Consider the following 18,835-nt stretch of genomic DNA (forward strand, 5'->3'; position numbering starts at 1 on the left):
GGGACCTCTTCAAGGAAAACTACAAACCACTGCTCAACGAAATCAGAGAGGACACAAACAGATGGAGAAACATTCCATGTTCATGGTTAGGAAGAATCAATATCGTAAAATTGGCTATACTGCCCAAAGTAATTTACAGAATCAATGCTATCCCCATCAAGCTACCATTGACTTTCTTCACAGAACTGGAAAAAACCACCATGAACTTCATATGGAACCAAAAGAGAGCCCGCATAGCCAAGTCAATTCTAAGCAAAAAGAACACAGCGCAGGGCATCACACTACCGGATTTCAAACTATACTACAAGGCTACAGCAATCAAAACAGCATGGTACTTGTACCAAAACAGAGATATAGACCAATGGAACAGAACAGAGGCATCGAAGGCAACACAACATATCTACAACCATACAATCTTTGATAAACCTGACAAAAACAAGCAATGGAGAAAGGATTCCCTGTTTAATAAATGGTGTTGGGAAAACTGGCTAGCCATGTGCAGAAAGCAGAAACTGGACCCCTTCCTGACACCTTACACTAAAATTAACTCCAGATGGATTAAAGACTTAAACATAAGACCTGGCACTATAAAAACCCTAGAAGAAAATCTAGGCAAAACTATCCAGGACATAGGAGTAGGCAAGGACTTCATGAACAAAACACCAAAAGCATGGGCAACAAAGGCCAAAATAGACAAATGGGACCTAATCAAACTCCACAGCTTCTGCACGGCAAAAGAAACAGTCACTAGAGTGAATCGGCAACCAACAGAATGGGAAAAAATTTTTGCAGTTTACCCATCTGACAAAGGGCTGATATCCAGAATTTACAAAGAACTCAAACAGATTTACAGGAAAAAAACAAACAAGCCCATTCAAAAGTGGGCAAAGGATATGAACAGACACTTTACGAAAGAAGACATATATGAGGCCAACAATCATATGAAAAAATGCTCATCGTCACTGGTCATCAGAGAGATGCAAATCAAAACCACATTGAGATACCATCTCACGCCAGTTAGAATGGTGATCATTAAAAAATCTGGAGACAACAGATGCTGGAGAGGATGTGGAGAAATAGGAACACTGTTACACTGTTGGTGGGAGTGTAAATTAGTTCAACCATTGTGGAAGACAGTGTGGCGATTCCTCAAGGCCCTAGAAATAGAAATTCCATTTGACCCAGCAATCCCATTACTGGGTATATATCCAAAGGACTATAAATTGTTCTACTATAAGGACACATGTACACGAATGTTCATCGCAGCAGCACTGTTTACAATAGCAAAGACCTGGAACCAACCCAAATAACCATCAATGATAGACTGGACTGGGAAAATGTGGCACATATACACCATGGAATATTATGCAGCAATCAGAAATGATGAGTTCGTGTCGTTTGTAGGGACATGGATGAATCTGGAGAACATCATTCTCAGCAGACTGACACAAGAACAGAAAATGAAACACCGCATATTCTCACTCATAGGCAGGTGATGAAAAATGAGAACACATGGACACAGGGAGGGGAGTATTAAACACTGGGGTCTATTGGGGGGAAAAGGGGAGGGCCAGCGGGAGGGGGAGGTGGGGAGGGATAGCCTGGGGAGAAATGCCAAATGTGGGTGAAGGGGAGAAAGGAAGCAAAACACACTGCCATGTGTGTACCTATGCAACTATCTTGCATGTTCTGCACATGTACCCCCAAACCTAAAATCCAATAAAAAATTTAAAAAAAAAAAGAAGAAATATAAAAGGCCAACAGATAAATGATGCTCAACATCACTAACCATCAGGAAAATGTAAATCAAAACACAATGAGATATTCCCTCACATCTACTAGAATAGTGTCTTAGTCTCTTATAGACTATAACTTATTATGGACTATAATTTATTATGCTGCTGTGACAGAATACCACAGATTGAGTAATTTATAACGAACAGAGATGTATTTGGCTCACAGTTCTGGAGGCGTGGCAGTCCAAGTTCAAGAGGCCAGCATCTGGCAAAGGCCTTCTTTCTATATCATAACATGGCAGAAGGGCAAAAAGAGGGCAAGAAAGAGTTCAAACTCACAACCTTAGGTGCTTTTGTAATCAGCATTAATCCATTCATGAGGGCGGAGCCCTCACAACCGAAACACCTCCCATTTGGCCCTACCTCCTATCACTGTTGCATTGGGAATTAAGTTTCCAACAGATGTTTTTTTGGGAAAACAATGAAACCATAGCAAATAGCTATTATCAAAAAGACAAAAGATGACAAATGTTGGTGGGAATGTGGAGAAAAGGAAAACCTCATACACTGTTGCTGCAAAAATAAATTGGTACAGCCATTATGAAAAACAGCATAGAGGTTCCTCGAAAAATCTAACAAGAGAATATCATATGATCCAGCAATCTCATACACACACACACACACACACACACACACACACACACACACACGAGACATTGACATTGATTTGGGCAATTTTTTAAAATATCACACCAAAATTTGTACTCCCCACACCACAGTTCCTGGCACCTACCATTCCACTGTCTGCTTTTATGAGTTTGACCATCTTAGGTTCCACATATGAGGTCGTGCAATATTTGTCTTTCTGTGTCTGGCTTATTACACTTAGTATAATATTTTCCAGGTTCATCCAGCACACACAGTGTATTCACATTTATTAGCTAGACCTATCTCAAATCAATGATTTTATATATACATATATATATACATACATATATATACATACATATATATACATATACATATATATACACACACATACACACACACACACACACACACACACACATATATATATATCTTCACTCCCATGTTCACTGCAACAGTATTCACAATAGCCAAGATACAGAAACAACCTAAATGTCCATTAATGGATGGAAGGATAAAGAAAATGTGTTATATATATGATGGAATATTCACACAATTATGAACTATTATTCAGCCTTAAAAAAAGAAGAAAATCTTGCCACTTGTGATAACATGTGGAAATATTATACTGGAAAATATTATCCTAATAAGCCAGACACAGAAAGACAAATATTGCATGACCTCATATGTGGAACCTAAGATGGTCAAACTCATAAAAGCAGACAGTAGAATGTTAGGTGCCAGGGACTGTGGTGTGGGGGTGGTACAAAATTTCAATTATGCAAGATAAATTAGTTCTGTAGATCTACAGTATGATATAGTAACTATAGTAAACAATAGTGTATTGTATACTTGAAATTTGCTAAAAGAGTAGGTCATAAATGTTCTCATCACAAAAAAGATAGGTAGGCAAAGAGATAGATATATCTTAATTAGCTTGCTTGTGGTGACCATTTCACAACGTATCCATGTATTAAAACATTAAGTTGTACCCCTTAAATATATGCAACTTTAATTTGTCAATTATACCTAAATAAAGATATTTTAAAAGAGATGCAGTTTCTTGGGCTCCATTTCAAGTCTCCTGAATCCGAATCTAAATTTTAATAAGATCCTTAGGTGTTTTGTATGCACACTAAAGTTTGAAAAACACTGGCAGAGGATAGTCAGCTGTGAAAGAGAACTGGGAATGCACAGCCTATCCTCCACACTGGTCTCAGAATAACCTAAGAATGTGTGTGTGTGTGTGTGTGTGTGTGTGTGTGTGTGTGTGTGTGTGTGGAGAGACAGAGTGAGAGTGTGAGAGAGAGAGAGAGAATCTATAATGTGGGCATTAATTAATGATCCCACTGTATGAATTAATGAGACACATGTTGTATCCAAAACGTGGGATTTCGTACCTTGGCATGTCTGGGTTCTGGACAAAAGTACATAATATATGCAAGGGAAAGGGAATACAGTTTGAGAAATATGGTAGTAATGCCAGTTTGAAAGGCCTAGATTTAAATCATAGCATAGAGCATAAGAAATATTGAAAATGATATCACTCATAGAACACCTGGGATTTTTTTTACCTGCTTGAATATACTAAAATAGGTATTCAATATGTAAGTCTATTATATGATCACACATCAGAGTTTAGTATCATGGAAAATTTTAAAAAATTATTCTGCCATGTAGCGTTTTTTTCTTTTAATGGAATAGAAAATATCAATAAATTTGTGGCACTGTTTCTAAACAAGTTATACCAGAAATCACAACATTTCTAAAAATAAATATATCTGTATTGGGGGGGTTAAAATAGAATGACATATTCAAACCATAGACCTTTATTTTTTTATTTTATTTTTTTCTCTTTTTTTATTTTCTTAAAATAATTTATTGCATTTTATGTTTTGGGGTACATGTGAAGAACATGCAAGATAGTTGCATAGGTACACACATGGCAGTGTGATTTGCTGCCTTCCTCCCCTTCACCTCTCTCTGGCATTTCTCCCCATGCTATTTCTCCCCAACTCCCCACCCCCCGCTGTCCCTCCCTTATTTCCCCCCAACAGACCCCAGTGTGTAGTGCCCCCCTCTGTGTCCATGTGTTCTCATTGTTCAACACCCGCCTATGAGTGGGAACATGCGGTGTTTGATTTTCTGTTCTTGTGTCAGTTTGCTGAGAATGATGGTATCCAGGTTCATCCATGTCCCCACAAAGGACACGAACTCATCGTTTTTGATGGCTGCCTAATATTCCATGGTGTATATGTGCCACATTTTCCCAGTCCAGTCTATTATCGATGGGCATTTGGGTTGGTTCCAGAGCTTTGTTATTGTAAACTGTGCTGCAATGAACATTCATGTGCATGTGTCCTTATAGAAGAACGATTTATAGCCCTTTGGATATATACCCAGTAATGGGATTGCTGGGTCAAATGGAATTTCTATTTCTAGGTCCTTGAGGAATGGCCACACTGTCTTCCACAATGGTTGAACTAATTTACACTCCCACCAACAGTGTAAAAGTGTTCCTATTTCTCCACATCCTCTCCAGCATCTGTTGTCTCCAGATTTTTTTAATGGTCGCCATTCTAACTGGTGCGAGATGGTATCTCAATGTAGTTTTGATTTGCATTTTTCTAATGACCAGTGATGATGACATATTCAAACCATAGACCTTTATTTAAAGATTTATCAAGGATTTTGTTTTCTCTGCTGCTCTCCTTTCTATAAAGGAAAACATTTGACCTTCTATTTATGGCCTTTAGACTTGGCTCTTGCAAGAGCTAGTATAATTAAATCCCAGGTAATAAATGAACACTCACCTCTGTGGAGTGGGATGGTGCAAAATTATTTGTAGAAAGCCACCTGTTTTGTCGAGCTACCCCCTGCATAAGTGGGTACTAGCAGCTCTTGGGGGCCTGAATTTTATGTATCATTGTGACTAAAATAATGAATGTGTAGTCTGACTCCAAAAGGGGGCAGTCATCTTTGATTTGAGATAGGTCTAGTTATGTTTCCAAATATCTAATTGAAAAGAAATTTGTTGCTGCAGAATGATCGTTGAGAAGTAGAAGTTTTGAAATGAAGTATGTATCAATGCAAAATGACATTCAGTTTTATCAGCATCCAAAAAGTCTATGTTGAACTTAAGAGTATAGCGAATAAATGTTGATCATTAGCTTGTGACTAAACTGTGTGTGCTAGGAAGAATACTGATCTCCCAGAGAGATGCACATTCTAATCCCCAGAGCATGTGACTGTGTTTTGTTGCATAGCAAGAGGGACTTAAGGTTGCAGATGAAATTAAGTTTGCCAATTAGCTGATGTCAAAATAGGGGGAATATCCTGGATTATCCAGGTGGGCCCGACGTAGTCACAAGGGGTCTTGAAAGTGAGAGAGGGAGGCAGAAGAGAAGAGTCAAAGGGAGATGTGATTACGTAAGAATAGTCAGGAAGGTGCAATATTACTGGCTTCGAAGATGGAGGAAGGAGGCCATGAGTTAATGAATGTGTATGGCCTCTAGAAGCTGGAAAAGAAAGGAAGAAGAATCCTTTTCTAGAGCTTCCAGAAAGAAATGTAGCCCTGATGACACCTTGATTTTAGCCCAGTGAGACTTGGGTCAGTCTTCTGGCCTATAGAACTGTAATATAATACATTTGTGTTGTTTTAAGCCATTAAGTTTGTAGTAATTTGCTACCCCAGCAATAGAAAACTAATATCCTATATACATCGATGTTGCCTTCATTTGTTAATCTTTGTGCCTTGATTAGAAAGCTGCTTGGGGAGACAATTTGTTAATTCAACAAATACTTAATGACTGACTACGCGAATCCTAGATTCCATATATTATGTGCCAGGCATTGTGCTAGAAGGCCTCAGTGGTAAATTCTACTAACTGTTTAAAGAAGGATTAACATTAATCCTTCTCAAACTCTTCCAAGAGATGCAAAAGAAGAGTAAACTTTACAACTCATACTATGAGGCCACCATTACTTTGATATCAAAGCCACACAAATATATCACAAGGAAAGAAAATTACAGACAAATTTCATGTAACTGAATATATGAGTATAATATTCCCTTATGCATATAGATGCAAAAATCCTCAACAAAATATTAGTAAACCAAATCCAGCAGCATGTTATAAAGGTTATATCCCATGCTCAAGTGGAAATTATCCCAATAATGCAAGGGTGGTTCAACATAAGACAACCAATCCATTAGTCAACTCCACATTAATAAAATATAGAGAAGAAAACCCCTGCAAGTTCAATACATTTGATTCAGAAAAATCATTTGATAAAGCTGAATACCTTTTCATGATAAAAAAATGAAATAAACTAGAAATAGAAGAGAAAATCCGTAACATAATAAAGAGCATTCATAAAATACCCAAAACTAACATCATACTCAATGGTAAAAGACTGAAAGATTTTCCCCTAAGATTAGAAACAAGACAAGAATGCCTGCTTTTACTGCTTCTATTCAAAATTGTATTGGAAGTCCTAGCCAGAGCAATTAGAAAAAAAAAAAAGAAATAAAAGGAATAAGTAAAGCTATCTTCTCAGATGGACGTGAGCTTAAATGTGGAAAACCCCAAAGAATCCACAAAACACTATAGAGCTAATAGGTGAATTCAGCAAAGTTACAGGATATAAGATCAACATGCAAAAATCAGTTATATTGCTACACATTAGCAATGAACAATCTGAGATGAAATTAAGAAAATAAGAAAATAATTCTATTAAAAATAGCATCAAAAGAATAAAATACTTAGGAATAAATGTTGCCAAGGAGGTGCAAGGCTTGTACACTGAAAATTACAAAACATTGCTGAAAGATACTGAAGGCAGCATAAAGAAATAGAAAAATATCCTGTGTTCATGAATTGGAAGACAATATTATTAGGACGATAGTACTATCCAAAATGATCTACAGATTTAATACATTCTGCATCAAAATCCCAATGGCCTTTTTTTTCTTTTTTGCAGAAATGTAAAAGCCAATCTTAAAATTCACGTGTAATTGTGAGGGACCTCAACTAGCCAAAAAAATCTTGAAAAAAACAAAGTTGATGAACTCACACTTCCCAAATTCAAAACTTCTTATAAAGCTACAGTTATCAACACTTTGTGGCACTGGTATAAGGGCAGACATATATATATATGTCCGGTTGGTATATATATATATGTCTATGTGGTATATATATATCTATGTGGTATATATATATATGTCTATGTCGTATATATATGTCTATGTGGTATATATATGTCTATGTGGTATAAATATATATGTCTATGTGGTATATATATATGTCTATGTGGTATATATATATATGTCTATGTTGTATATATATGTCTATGTGGTATATATATGTTTATGTGGTATATATATATCTATGTGGTATATATATATATGTCTATGTGGTATATATATGTCTATGTGGTATATATATGTCTATGTGGTATATATATCTATGTCTATGTGGTATATATATCTATGTTGTATATATATGTCTATGTTGTATATATATGTCTATGTTGTATATATATGTCCATGTGGTATATATATATATGTCTATGTGGTATATATATGTCTATGTGGTATATATATGTCTATGTTGTATATATATATGTCTATGTGGTATATATATATGTCTATGTGGTATATATATGTCTATGTTGTATATATATGTCTATGTTGTATATATATGTCCATGTGGTATAAATATATATGTCTATGTGGTATATATATATGTCTATGTGGTATATATATGTCTATGTGGTATATATATATGTCTATGTGGTATATATATATGACTATGTGGTATATATATGTCTATGTGATATATATATGTCTATGTGGTATATATGTCTATGTGGTATATATATGTCTATGTGGTATATATATGTCTATGTGGTATATATACATATATGTTCATGTGGTATATATATACATATAAGTCTATATGGTATATATATATATGTCTATGTGGTACTGGTATATATATATGTCTGCCCTTATACCAATACCACAAAGTGGTATATATATATATACCACATATATATATATATATGTAGATGGAATAGAATTAAGAAGCAAGAAATAAACCCATAACTGTATTCATGGATATATACCTCAAATACAGATGGTTCCCAGCTTATAATTGTTGAACTTACAATTTTTTGACTTTATGATGGTGTGAAAGCAACATGAATTCAGTAGAATCTATATGCATAAAAGTACTTAAAGTACAGCTACAACCATTCTGTCTTTCAGTTTCAGTATGATATTTAATAAATTACATGAGATAGTCAATACTTCTTTATAAACTTGGCTTTGTGTTACATGATTTTGCCCAACTGTAGCCTAATTGTAAGTGTTCTGATCAGGTGTAAGGTAGGCTGGGCTAAACTATGATGATTGGTAGGTTAGCTGTTGATATGGTTTGGCTCTGTGTCCCCACCCAAATCTCATGTCGAACTGTAATCCCCATATGTCAGAGGAGAGGCCTGGTGGGAGGTGATTGGATTGTAGGGGCAGATATCCCCTTGCTGTTCTCATGATAGTGAGTGAGTTCTCATGAGATCTGATGGTTTAAAAGTGTATGACCTTTCCCACTTCACTCTCTCTCTCCTGCTCCCCTAGGGTAAGGCATGCTTGCTTCCCCTTCACCTGCTGCTATGAATTTAAGTTTCCTGAGGCCTCATAGTCATGCTTCCTGTTAAGCCTGCAGAACTATGAGTCCACTCAACCTCTTTTCTTTTCTTCATAAATTACCAAGTCTCAGGTAGTTCTTTATAGCAGTGTGAGAATGGACTAATATAGCTGTATTAAATGCATTTACACTAATAATGGTTTTAAGCAACAATGGGTTTATCAGGATGTAATCCAATGCCAAGTTGAGGAACATCTGTTATTTAAAACAGCTGTTCAAACAACACTTGTACAGGAGCATTCATGGCAGCACTTTTCATACTATCTACTCAGTAATGTAGGGGATCAAATGCCACGTCAAAATATGCCACTTTGGCATATTGATTATTTTGAGTTTAAAGGCACTTGAAAAATACCAGATGCAAGAAGGGCATGCTGACCTTCCTTTTTTTTTATGAAAGGAAGAGACGAAACTCTCATGTGATAGGTATTATCTGTATACCAGGAGGAAGAAACACATTCTTATTGCCAGAGATGGAGAGTCCAGGTTTGAGGGAAAGCTGCACCAAAAAACCTTCTTAGTGACTTTACCACAACTAACTCTTTAAGCCCAAACCCCATTGTCTTGTTACGTTTTCACAATTTACCACATTTTTCCCAATCTAGTATGTAAGTATTCAGGTGTAATTGCTCATTTGAGTGTTCATATATGTTCTGAGGGCTCCCATGTACATGTAAAAAATACCAAATAAAATTTTGTATATGCTTTTCTTTTGTTAATGTCTTATTTAAGTCCTAGCTGGAGACTCTAAGAGGATAGAGGACGTTTAGATCCCCTGTCGTGGAAATCAGTTAATGAACTGTTAAACAACTGATGAGTGGATAAACAAAATGTGGCCTATCTTTACAACGGAATATTATTCAGTCATTCAAAGGCAGGAAGAACTGATTCACGCCTCTACATGGATGAACCCTGATGAAAACATTACGCTAAGTGAAAGCGGCCAGACACACAAGGCCTCCCATTTGGTTGTATGATTCCATCTACAGGAAATCTCCAAAACAGGCAAACCTCTATGGACAGAAAGCAGATTGGTTAGTGGTTGCAAGGGGACTATCGGGAACGTGTGTATGTGGCGGGGGCGGCGGTAGCGGACGTGTGGAAGGAGGCGTGTGGTGAGTGACCGCTTACAGGTACAGGGGTTTCGGTTACTCTTCTGGGTGTTGAAACTGTTTTGGAACCAGGTGGTTGCGACGGGTCTGCAACATTGTGAAGGAGCCGTACCCAGCATCCTCCCCTGGGCCGTCCCTTTGTCTTTCTCCCAACCAGTAGAAAGGGAGAGTTCCCCCACTGGCGCAGAGAGGGTCACCAGCGGGATGCCCCCTCCCCGCCCCACTCCGCACCCACCCCGGGCCTCCAGCCGCTTCCAGGCCCGGGCCTGCTCCCTCGGGGCCAATGGGAAGGCTGTGAGGTCACCTGATGGGCGTGCCCTCCAGCCTCTTCCAGGCCCAGGCCTGCTCCCTCGGGGCCAATGGGAAGGAGGTGACGTCACCTGATGGGCGTGTCCCTGGTGAGGCCGTGGCCACGTGGGAGCGAGGCCGTCACCATGTGGTGACGTGGTGGCACGAGGATGTGCGTGCCCATGGGACTGGGCTCCCCAGCCAATGAGGGGCTGGGCCCTGGTCGCTAAGATACACGGTACTGGACGCGATAACGGTCATCTTGAGAGGCATCTTGTCGTGCTAGAGCAAGCCGAGCCGAGATAGGGCACCCAACACCCAGCATGTTGGGGAGGAGGAGCCGTCGAGGGTCCTCTGGTGCTGGCGGCCGGGGGCATACCCTCTCTCGCACCGCCCGAGGGGAGCTTTTGTTTTCTGTGAGCGAGGTGGAGCGTAGTCTACAGGAAGGCCAGTGCGCCCAGCGCCTGAGTCCCTCTGCGCCAGTCTTCCTCGCTGCCGTGATTCAGTACCTGACGGCCCAGATCCTGGAGCTGGCGGGCAAGGAGGCCCACAACAACGGAGAGAGGACCATCACTCCACAGCCGCTGGACATGGCGGTTCACGACAACGCGCTGCTGAGCACCCTCTTTGACACAACAACCGTCTCTCAAGTGGTTCCCGGCCGGGACTAGCTGCTGACGACGCACGACTTCTGGGACCTGGCAGGTCCACTCGTCCACCCACCCAGCCCCAAATCCCCCAGCCCCCAAACCACCCCCTGTTTCCACCGGCCCCGAGGTCTCTTGGGCCTTCATTCATTAATTCTGTCAGTAAAGTGTTTAATGGATCCCACCTGCCTGTTTCAGTCACTTTGCCTTGGGGGAGGGAGGGGGGTGTGGGATGAGGGGACGTGCGATGGGGTGGGGCGTTAAGAGACCTCCATAGCTGGAGGGATGGACAGGTGGGGCTCTGGGGTTGGCTGGGAGTCAGGGATGGCACAGAGGAGCAGTGTCTCCCGGTGACAGTGCAGGGGGTGGGGTGGGGGTGGGGGGGGTGGATGGCCCTGGGTGGGAAGAGGGCAGCCCGGCTGGTTCTGAGCAAGTCAGGAGGGCCTTCCCGGCAAAGTCCTCAGCACAATGGTGTTCATTGGGGCGGGTGGACCTCAAGACCGTGACTGCCGTGTTGCGACAGGACGGACTTCCACAGGCAACCAGGGTGCGGACGACGAGGTGGACCCGGCGGCTGGCATGGGGCCCTGGACGGGAAGATGAAGGAGTGAGTGGTGGTTGGGCGGGGAACAGTCCAGAAATGCACAGCCACGGAATGAGGGTCACGAGTTTAGTCTGGGTCGTGTTCAGATGGAGAGGCTCCGGGACGCCTGTAGCAAAGGACACCACTTGCGTTGCAGCCAAGCTAGCAGCAGCTGGCACCCGGCCAGGCCCCGCGAGCCTTTCCCGGGTCTTGGACCCGCGTCCCCGAGCCCCTCGATTTGCATACGCCGCTGCAGCCCGGCCAGGCCCCGCCTCCGATTCCGATTCCGATTCCGTTCTTTGCAGATCACCGAGGCAAGGGGCAGGCTCGGGCTGGGGAGCCAGCCTGCGCGCGCACGCCGGCAGGCAGCCAGCCAAGGGGGACGCGGGGCACGTCGCACCGCCACGCCCGCCAGCGGCCGGACGTGCTTGGGGCGGCGACCATGGCGGCGGCGGCGGCGGCCGGCCTGGGGGGTGGCGGCGGCGCCGGCGCCGGCCCCGGGCCCGAGGCCGGGGACTTCCTGGCCCGCTACCGGCTTGTATCGAACAAGCTGAAGAAGCGGTTCCTGCGGAAGCCGAACGTGGCGGAGGCCGGCGAGCAGTTCGGACAGCTGGGCCGTGAGCTGCGCGCCCAGGAGTGTCTGCCGTACGCGGCCTGGTGCCAGCTGGCGGTGGCGCGCTGCCAGCAGGCGCTCTTCCACGGGCCCGGGGAGGCGCTGGCCCTCACCGAGGCCGCCCGCCTCTTCCTGCGGCAGGAGCGCGACGCGCGCCAGCGCCTGGTCTGCCCCGCCGCCTACGGGGAGCCGCTGCAGGCCGCCGCCAGCGCCCTGGGCGCCGCAGTGCGCCTGCACCTCGAGCTGGGCCAGCCGGCCGCCGCCGCCGCCCTGTGCCTCGAGCTGGCCGCCGCCCTGCGCGACCTGGGCCAGCCGGCCGCCGCCGCCGGTCACTTCCAGCGCGCCGCCCAGCTCCAGCTGCCCCAGCTGCCCCTGGCCGCGATGCAGGCGCTCGGCGAGGCGGCCTCCTGCCAGCTGCTGGCGCGCGATTACACCGGCGCCCTGGCGCTCTTCACGCGCATGCAGCGCCTGGCGCGGGAGCACGGCAGCCACCCGGTGCAGCCGCTGCCGCCGCCGCCGCCCCCGCCGGCGGGGCCGCAGTCCGGGCCCGGGGCGACGCCCGCCCTACCGGCGGCGCTGCTTGCTCCGAACGCCGGCTCCGCGGCGCCCTCTCCCGCCGCCCTGGGCGCCTTCTCGGACCTGCTGGTCCGCTGCGAGGTGTCCCGCGTTCTGCTGCTGCTCCTCCTGCAACCACCGCCCGCCAAGCTGCTGCCGGAGCACGCCCAGACCCTGGAGAAGTACTCCTGGGAGGCTTTTGACAGCCACGGGCAGGAGAGCAGCGGCCAGCTTCCCGAGGAGCTCTTTCTGCTGCTCCAGTCTTTGGTCATGGCTACCCACGAAAAGGACACGGAAGCCATCAAGTCGCTGCAGGTGGAGATGTGGCCGCTGTTGACTGCTGAGCAGAACCACCTCCTTCACCTCGTTCTGCAAGAAACCATCTTCCCCTCAGGACAGGGGATCTGACCCACCCCGTTCACCCGATGGCTTTTTGCCCGGCCGGGGAGGGGATTCCCATCAATCCCGTTAACCAGATGACTTTCTGCCTGTTACCAAACCTCACGCATCCACGTTTGCATCTGGGGAGACGTAAAAAGACATACCGTCCCGGCCTCTGCGTTTTATGTTATTCCTGTTGCCGCCACAGGAATCACCCCGTTGACTGAACGCTGCCGGCATCCCCAACGCCTGTTTCCGTAGCAGAGGGAGAGCAACGCATTTTCATGGAACCGGGTGGAGGACATGGCTCTCTTCCAAAAAGCCACGACACGAAAATGACAGTCCCTTTCGTCTCCTTCCTCCGCTTCTCCCACCCAACGCAGCCTCCTGCCTCCACCTTTGTTTCATAGTGAGGATTTCATTTTGCGGCGGCTCCCTCCCTCTAAACACCCGCCCTAGGCAGGATTTCATCCTGCCCCTCGTTTCTTAACGTATTTCTGTGTCTTTGTAATGGCCAAATTTCTCCTGCCACACGTCCTCACAGTACGTCTTCATGGGAGTCATTTTATTCCTTCCAGCTTCCTTGTAACCACAGCCCTGAATCCATGATAAAGCCGCTCTTGTACCCCTCATGTGTGGTTTTGGTGTCCCTCGTCTGTAAAATGTGACTCCGTTATCCACTTGTCAGGAGGCCAGGATTAGAACCAGATAGTCCTCTTTGGGCTCCAGCGTGTATTAGTTCCTTTGAAATTTGAGCTATGCCTCCTATGTGGGCCATGCCTTAGAGCAAGGAACCTGCAGAGGTCATCTGTGATGTGCTCCTTACTCAGACGACTGCGATGCAAATGTGTCCAGTGCAGTGCGTCTGGTGCCGATGCATCGATTTGCATTGGAATTCATGGTTCCGGTTCTGTTCTATTCCCAGAGGTATATGCAGTCTGCATCACAACTTTTATTTGTAATAGGGAGTTTTTGGGGGGGAGGGGGAGGTAATGGGGGGTGCAGAAGGAGTCTCACTCTGTTTCCCAGGCTGTAGTGCAGTAGTACGATCTTGGATCACTACAGCCTCCGCCTCCTGGGTTCAAGCGATTCTCCTACCTCAGCCTCCCAAGTACCTGGGATTACAGGGGCACCCCACCATGCCGGGCTAATTTTTGTGTTTTTAGTAGAGATGGGGTCTCACCATGCTGGTCTCTCCAACTCCTGACCTCAAATGATCCACCCACCTCGACCTCCCAAAGTGCTGGGATTACAGGCTTGAGTCACCGCCCAGCCTGTAATAGGGATTTTGCTGCAACTTTTAGTTAAGTGGCGAAATCAGAGAGCGTGGCTCTTTGGTGTTGTGCGGTCACTGAATGCAAGGCAGCCTCCTTGTTCCCCAAAAGCAGGATGGCGTTCCATTCGAAAACAGTTACGTTTCCCAGGCTTTCTGGCTCAAACAGAGCATGCAACCCAACTAAGCTGTTTTCGCACTTATTGCGTCATTTTTACCCTTTTGAGGGTGACACAAGAACTCTTCAGAATATAGGCTCTTTCTCAAACTTTCAACCCTGGGGAAATGCATCCTTTAAGCCAAAGTTGCACACAATACTGATCTGCAGGGCTGAGATGTAAGGCCACAGTTTGGAGGAGATGGTTTTGTTTTAGTCTTCTTGCAGGGGAGAGGTGTGGAGGGTTGTCACTGTGAGTTAAGTGCCTCAAAACGGGTGGGACTTGTAGGGTGTTCTTTCCTGCTTCTATTTCCACCACCATTCCTCTCACTCTCACTTGGCTGCCAGGGAGGGTCCAACAGAGCCCTTAAACGCCTAGCCCAAATTATGGTAAAAGCGGTTGAAGGGCTCATACTCCTTTGCTCTTCCGCTTCTTCCTGATATGCTCCTCTTAACCCGGGCTGCAGACCTGGCCGACTGGCTTATTTTCAGGTTTGGGAGTTACGGAGCGTGACTGCTAACCAATTTTGGATTTGGGCTTCAGGAGAAGCCTTCTTAGGCCTCTGGTTCAAACTCCTTGCATCAGGGAGGTGAGGGGAAGAATAACCAGACAGTTAGGTACTGGGTATCTGAGCATAATTCTAGGAAACACTAAAACTCCTCATTTTCCATTTGCCATGGGCTCATTCATATATCTCCCTCAGAAACTTGAGAGCAGGGATAGCTTGCCCGAGGCCAGATTTCAGCATTTTGGAGAATTCTCTTGTAATGTATCACTTTAATATCAAAAGCCAACACTGATTTCTAGCATGGCAAAAGGAAATATTTTCAGAGAACATGATTAGTTTGCTTTTTAACTAGAAAACCGGTTGCGGGGGCGGGGGAAGATCCTTGTCATGTAAATGTCGGTCGACAATTCCAAGTTCACATTTAAAACAGTGTAAACCATCGGGAATGTTGGCAGTGAAGCAGTGACCCTTTAAGGGTGTTGGGGCTCCCCTTCTCCCCATTATGAGGTAATCCTAAAAGGGGAAATGTTGCTTATCAAAGAATATTTTATACGTGAATGGCACAAAGACATACAGACGTGTGAGAACCACTACACCAGAGGAAGGTGATCAAGACTGAAATACAGTATTAGGCAAGATTGCACCACTGCACTGCAGCCTGGGCAACAGAGTGAGACTCTGTCTCAAAAAAAAAAAAAAAGTTCAACTATCTTGAAACATGCTTTAAGGAAGCCCAGGCCTCAAGGAGAATCTATGTAAAGTTACATCAGTCAACAACCCCAGATTCTGTCCTAGCTGCCAGTACCAATCATCAGAAAAGTAAGAGAAGGAACTTCCAGATGATTCTAGCACCCAGCTGTTACATATTCCTAACTGAGGCTCCAGATTTTGTGGAGCAGAAACCACCCATCCCCTCCTGTGTCCCAAAGTCTTGTTCTATAGAATCTGTGAACAAAGCATAATGGTTATTTTTATGACACTAAGTTTTGAAGTGGCTTGGTACACAGCAATAGTAACTAGTACAGGTAGAGAAAGCCACTTTGAGGGAAGCAGTGACCTGAAGTGGGGAGATACAGTGAACTCTTCTACAAGGAGGAATTCAGAAGAATAAATATGCCAATATTTTGCCAGTGCTCCCTGTTGGTAAAATCCAACCAAAAGCTGGAGGACAAGGTAGCCTGTTGATGTATTCTATACAAGGTCACCTCACAGAACAAGAAGCAGGGTAGAGAAGCAGGAAAATAGATCTAAAGGGGCAAGCAAAAGTTATCTTGCTTGGGGCCATTTGACTTTGAACTTTATTATGAAGATGATAGGAAGACATTGAAAGGTTTTAGGCAGGGGACTGATGATTATCGTGAAAATGATGTGCAGCTTTTATTAGAGAACAGATTAGAAACAGGGGAAGACTAGTTAGGAATGTAATACAATAGATGAAGCATGTGGTGATGGGACCCCAGGCTGTGGCAACAGTGGTATAAATGGAAACAGAAGAAAGAGATGTGAGAGGCATTACAAATAAAGGATTGACCAGATTTGTGGATCCATTCATCAGGGGATATAAAAATGAGGGAAGAGTAGACAATAACGCTAAGGTTTTAAGCCTTTAGGGATCTTGAGTTTACCTCTAGAGAATTTATCAATTCCCAAAGTTTCACCCATCGTTTTATGTGGAAGTCATGAATCTTCATCTCCATCCATGGCTTTGCCCCCTAAATTTGTCTTTTGCCTACGGCCTGCTGGACATTTCAACCTGATTGTCCTACTATAATCACAAACGTAGGATATCCATAAGCAAACTCACAATCATCAGTTCACACAGTCCTGAATCACATATTTCTGCCAATGCAGCATCTCTTCATTTCTATCATCTATGAGCCTTGACAGAACTACATTTTTGTTGATATGTCCATAATAACTCCTATTGGTCACAAGTGAAAAATTAGTTTTTGGAGTTAAGTTTGTAGAAGAGTATTTGTCCAATATCTGAAATCTGTCAAAATTCTTTGAAGTATTCAGACATTCTCTTTAAAGGACTAATTACATACCATTAAGGTTCCAGTGGAATTTCCTCGATAAGTCTGCCACTTCTTCCCATCAAGACTATACATGATGATAAACTGAGAGATGTAGAGGCTGGAGAACTTCTGACGGGCACCCTGGGTCTTGATGCCGTGAATAATCGTTGGTGCCAATAGATCCACCTACCAATTAGAGCAACACTTTATTTTAACCTTTTTTTTTTTTGAGACGGAGTCTCACTCTGTTGCCCAGGCTGCAGTGCAGTGGTGCAATCTCGGCTCACTGCAACCACTGCCTCCCAGGTTCAAGCAATTATCCCGCTTCAGCCTCCCAAGTAGCTGGGATTACAGGTGTGCTCCACCACGCCCAGCTAATTTTTGTATTTTCAGTAGAGATGGGATTTCATCATGTTGGCCAGGATGGTCTCGATCTGTTGACCTGGAGATCTGCCTGCCTCGGCCTCCCAAAGTGCTGTGATTACAGGTGTCAGCTACTGTGCCTGGCCTATTTTAACCTATTTTTAAATGTATATACTACCTCCTGAAACTAATTATTGGCTTAGAAAGAATCTACATTGCTACAGATGTGTCCATCATTACCTTAGATGTGCAAGTGAAGCAGTCACCAATGTTAAAATGTGCATGTGTGTGTGAAGCTGTGGGATAAACAGTAGAAATGAATAGGAAGATGCTTATTGAGTTCCCAGCCTGCTTCTTGACAAACCCCATCATTAAGCCCCCATTTCCTACACGCACACGCACACATTCTCTGTCTCTGTCTCTGTCTTGTGGACTCACATAAGCTAATGCTTTGCCTACACCTCAGCCTCAGACCAAAGCCAATTTCCTCCTCTCTCCCCAAACCAGACCCAAACATCACTGTCAGTGATGAACTGCTACACTTCCTTTGAGTGTTAGTTCAGAAACTATTTTCTCCTGGTGCTTCTATGCTTCTACTTCACTTTATATATAATTTCCTTATAGCAAATTTTGCACCATATTATAAGTTTGCTTTGCTTTTCTGCTTTCCTTATTAGACTTAGATACTTAAGGCAGTGAACTCATTTGAGTGACCTAAACTTTCTGTGTCTCAATTTATCTGTAAAGTGAAGATAATACCAGTTTTTATCTCAAAGGGTTGCCATTGGGTTAAAGAGCACATGTAACGTGCTAAGTTCAGTGCCTGGCGCATACAAAATACTCAGTCAATATTAGCTTTTTAATATTCTCTCTAGTCCCAGCAGCTAAAATGGTATCTGGTATAATACTGCTGTATAGCAAATGCTTTGGAATGAATGAGTGAATAATGGAACAGTAGTACAGAATGGACACTTCTTAAAGAAGCGGTCATGGACTGCAAGAATATTAGAAGTATCAGTTACTATTCTAACGAGCAAGTCAAATTTAGCAGGTTTTCACAGATGTCTGACACATACAAATTGGACTGGTCATGACTCTTGTGTTTAATAACTGTCTCCTTTAGCTGACTGTAAGTTCCATTCATACACTTGTTCAAAGAAGTTTTTTTAGCACTTGCTATGTGCTAACGACTGTTTTAGGTACAGGGAATAGAGTAATAAACAAGAAACAAAGCCCTGCCCT

The 18,835-nt window shown here is 44.0% G+C and overlaps 3 protein-coding genes across 7 annotated transcripts in view; 2 read left to right on the forward strand and 1 right to left on the reverse strand.

Annotated features, from left to right (window-relative positions):
• The window catches only part of F8 (coagulation factor VIII), a 187,104-nt gene that overhangs the window by 30,040 nt on the left and 138,229 nt on the right, over positions 1-18,835 (reverse strand). For all 5 annotated transcript variants that reach the window (XM_078363719.1, XM_054251006.2, XM_078363717.1 and 2 more), the window contains one exon: positions 17,261-17,416. In XM_078363719.1, the coding sequence (XP_078219845.1) occupies positions 17,261-17,416 (156 nt within the window). The remainder of the gene's footprint in view (positions 1-17,260; positions 17,417-18,835) is intronic.
• On the forward strand, positions 10,604-11,296 carry H2AB1 (H2A.B variant histone 1). Its single transcript, XM_017969167.4, has one exon. The coding sequence runs from the start codon at positions 10,818-10,820 to the stop codon at positions 11,163-11,165; it is 348 nt and encodes a 115-aa protein (XP_017824656.1). The 5' UTR covers positions 10,604-10,817; the 3' UTR covers positions 11,166-11,296.
• F8A1 (coagulation factor VIII associated 1) lies at positions 12,145-13,905 on the forward strand. The gene has a single exon (XM_035288842.3). It carries the CDS (start codon positions 12,167-12,169, stop codon positions 13,298-13,300), a length of 1,134 nt encoding a protein of 377 aa, XP_035144733.1. The 5' UTR covers positions 12,145-12,166; the 3' UTR covers positions 13,301-13,905.

This window comes from Callithrix jacchus, chromosome X (genome assembly GCF_049354715.1).
Source record: "Callithrix jacchus isolate 240 chromosome X, calJac240_pri, whole genome shotgun sequence".
Taxonomy (NCBI): Eukaryota; Metazoa; Chordata; class Mammalia; order Primates; family Cebidae; genus Callithrix; species Callithrix jacchus.

Coding starts and splice junctions, on each gene's coding strand:
- H2AB1 (XM_017969167.4), top strand. CDS start 10,818: ATGTTGGGGAGGAGGAGCCGTCGAGGGTCCTCTGGTGCTGGCGGCCGG.
- F8A1 (XM_035288842.3), top strand. CDS start 12,167: ATGGCGGCGGCGGCGGCGGCCGGCCTGGGGGGTGGCGGCGGCGCCGGC.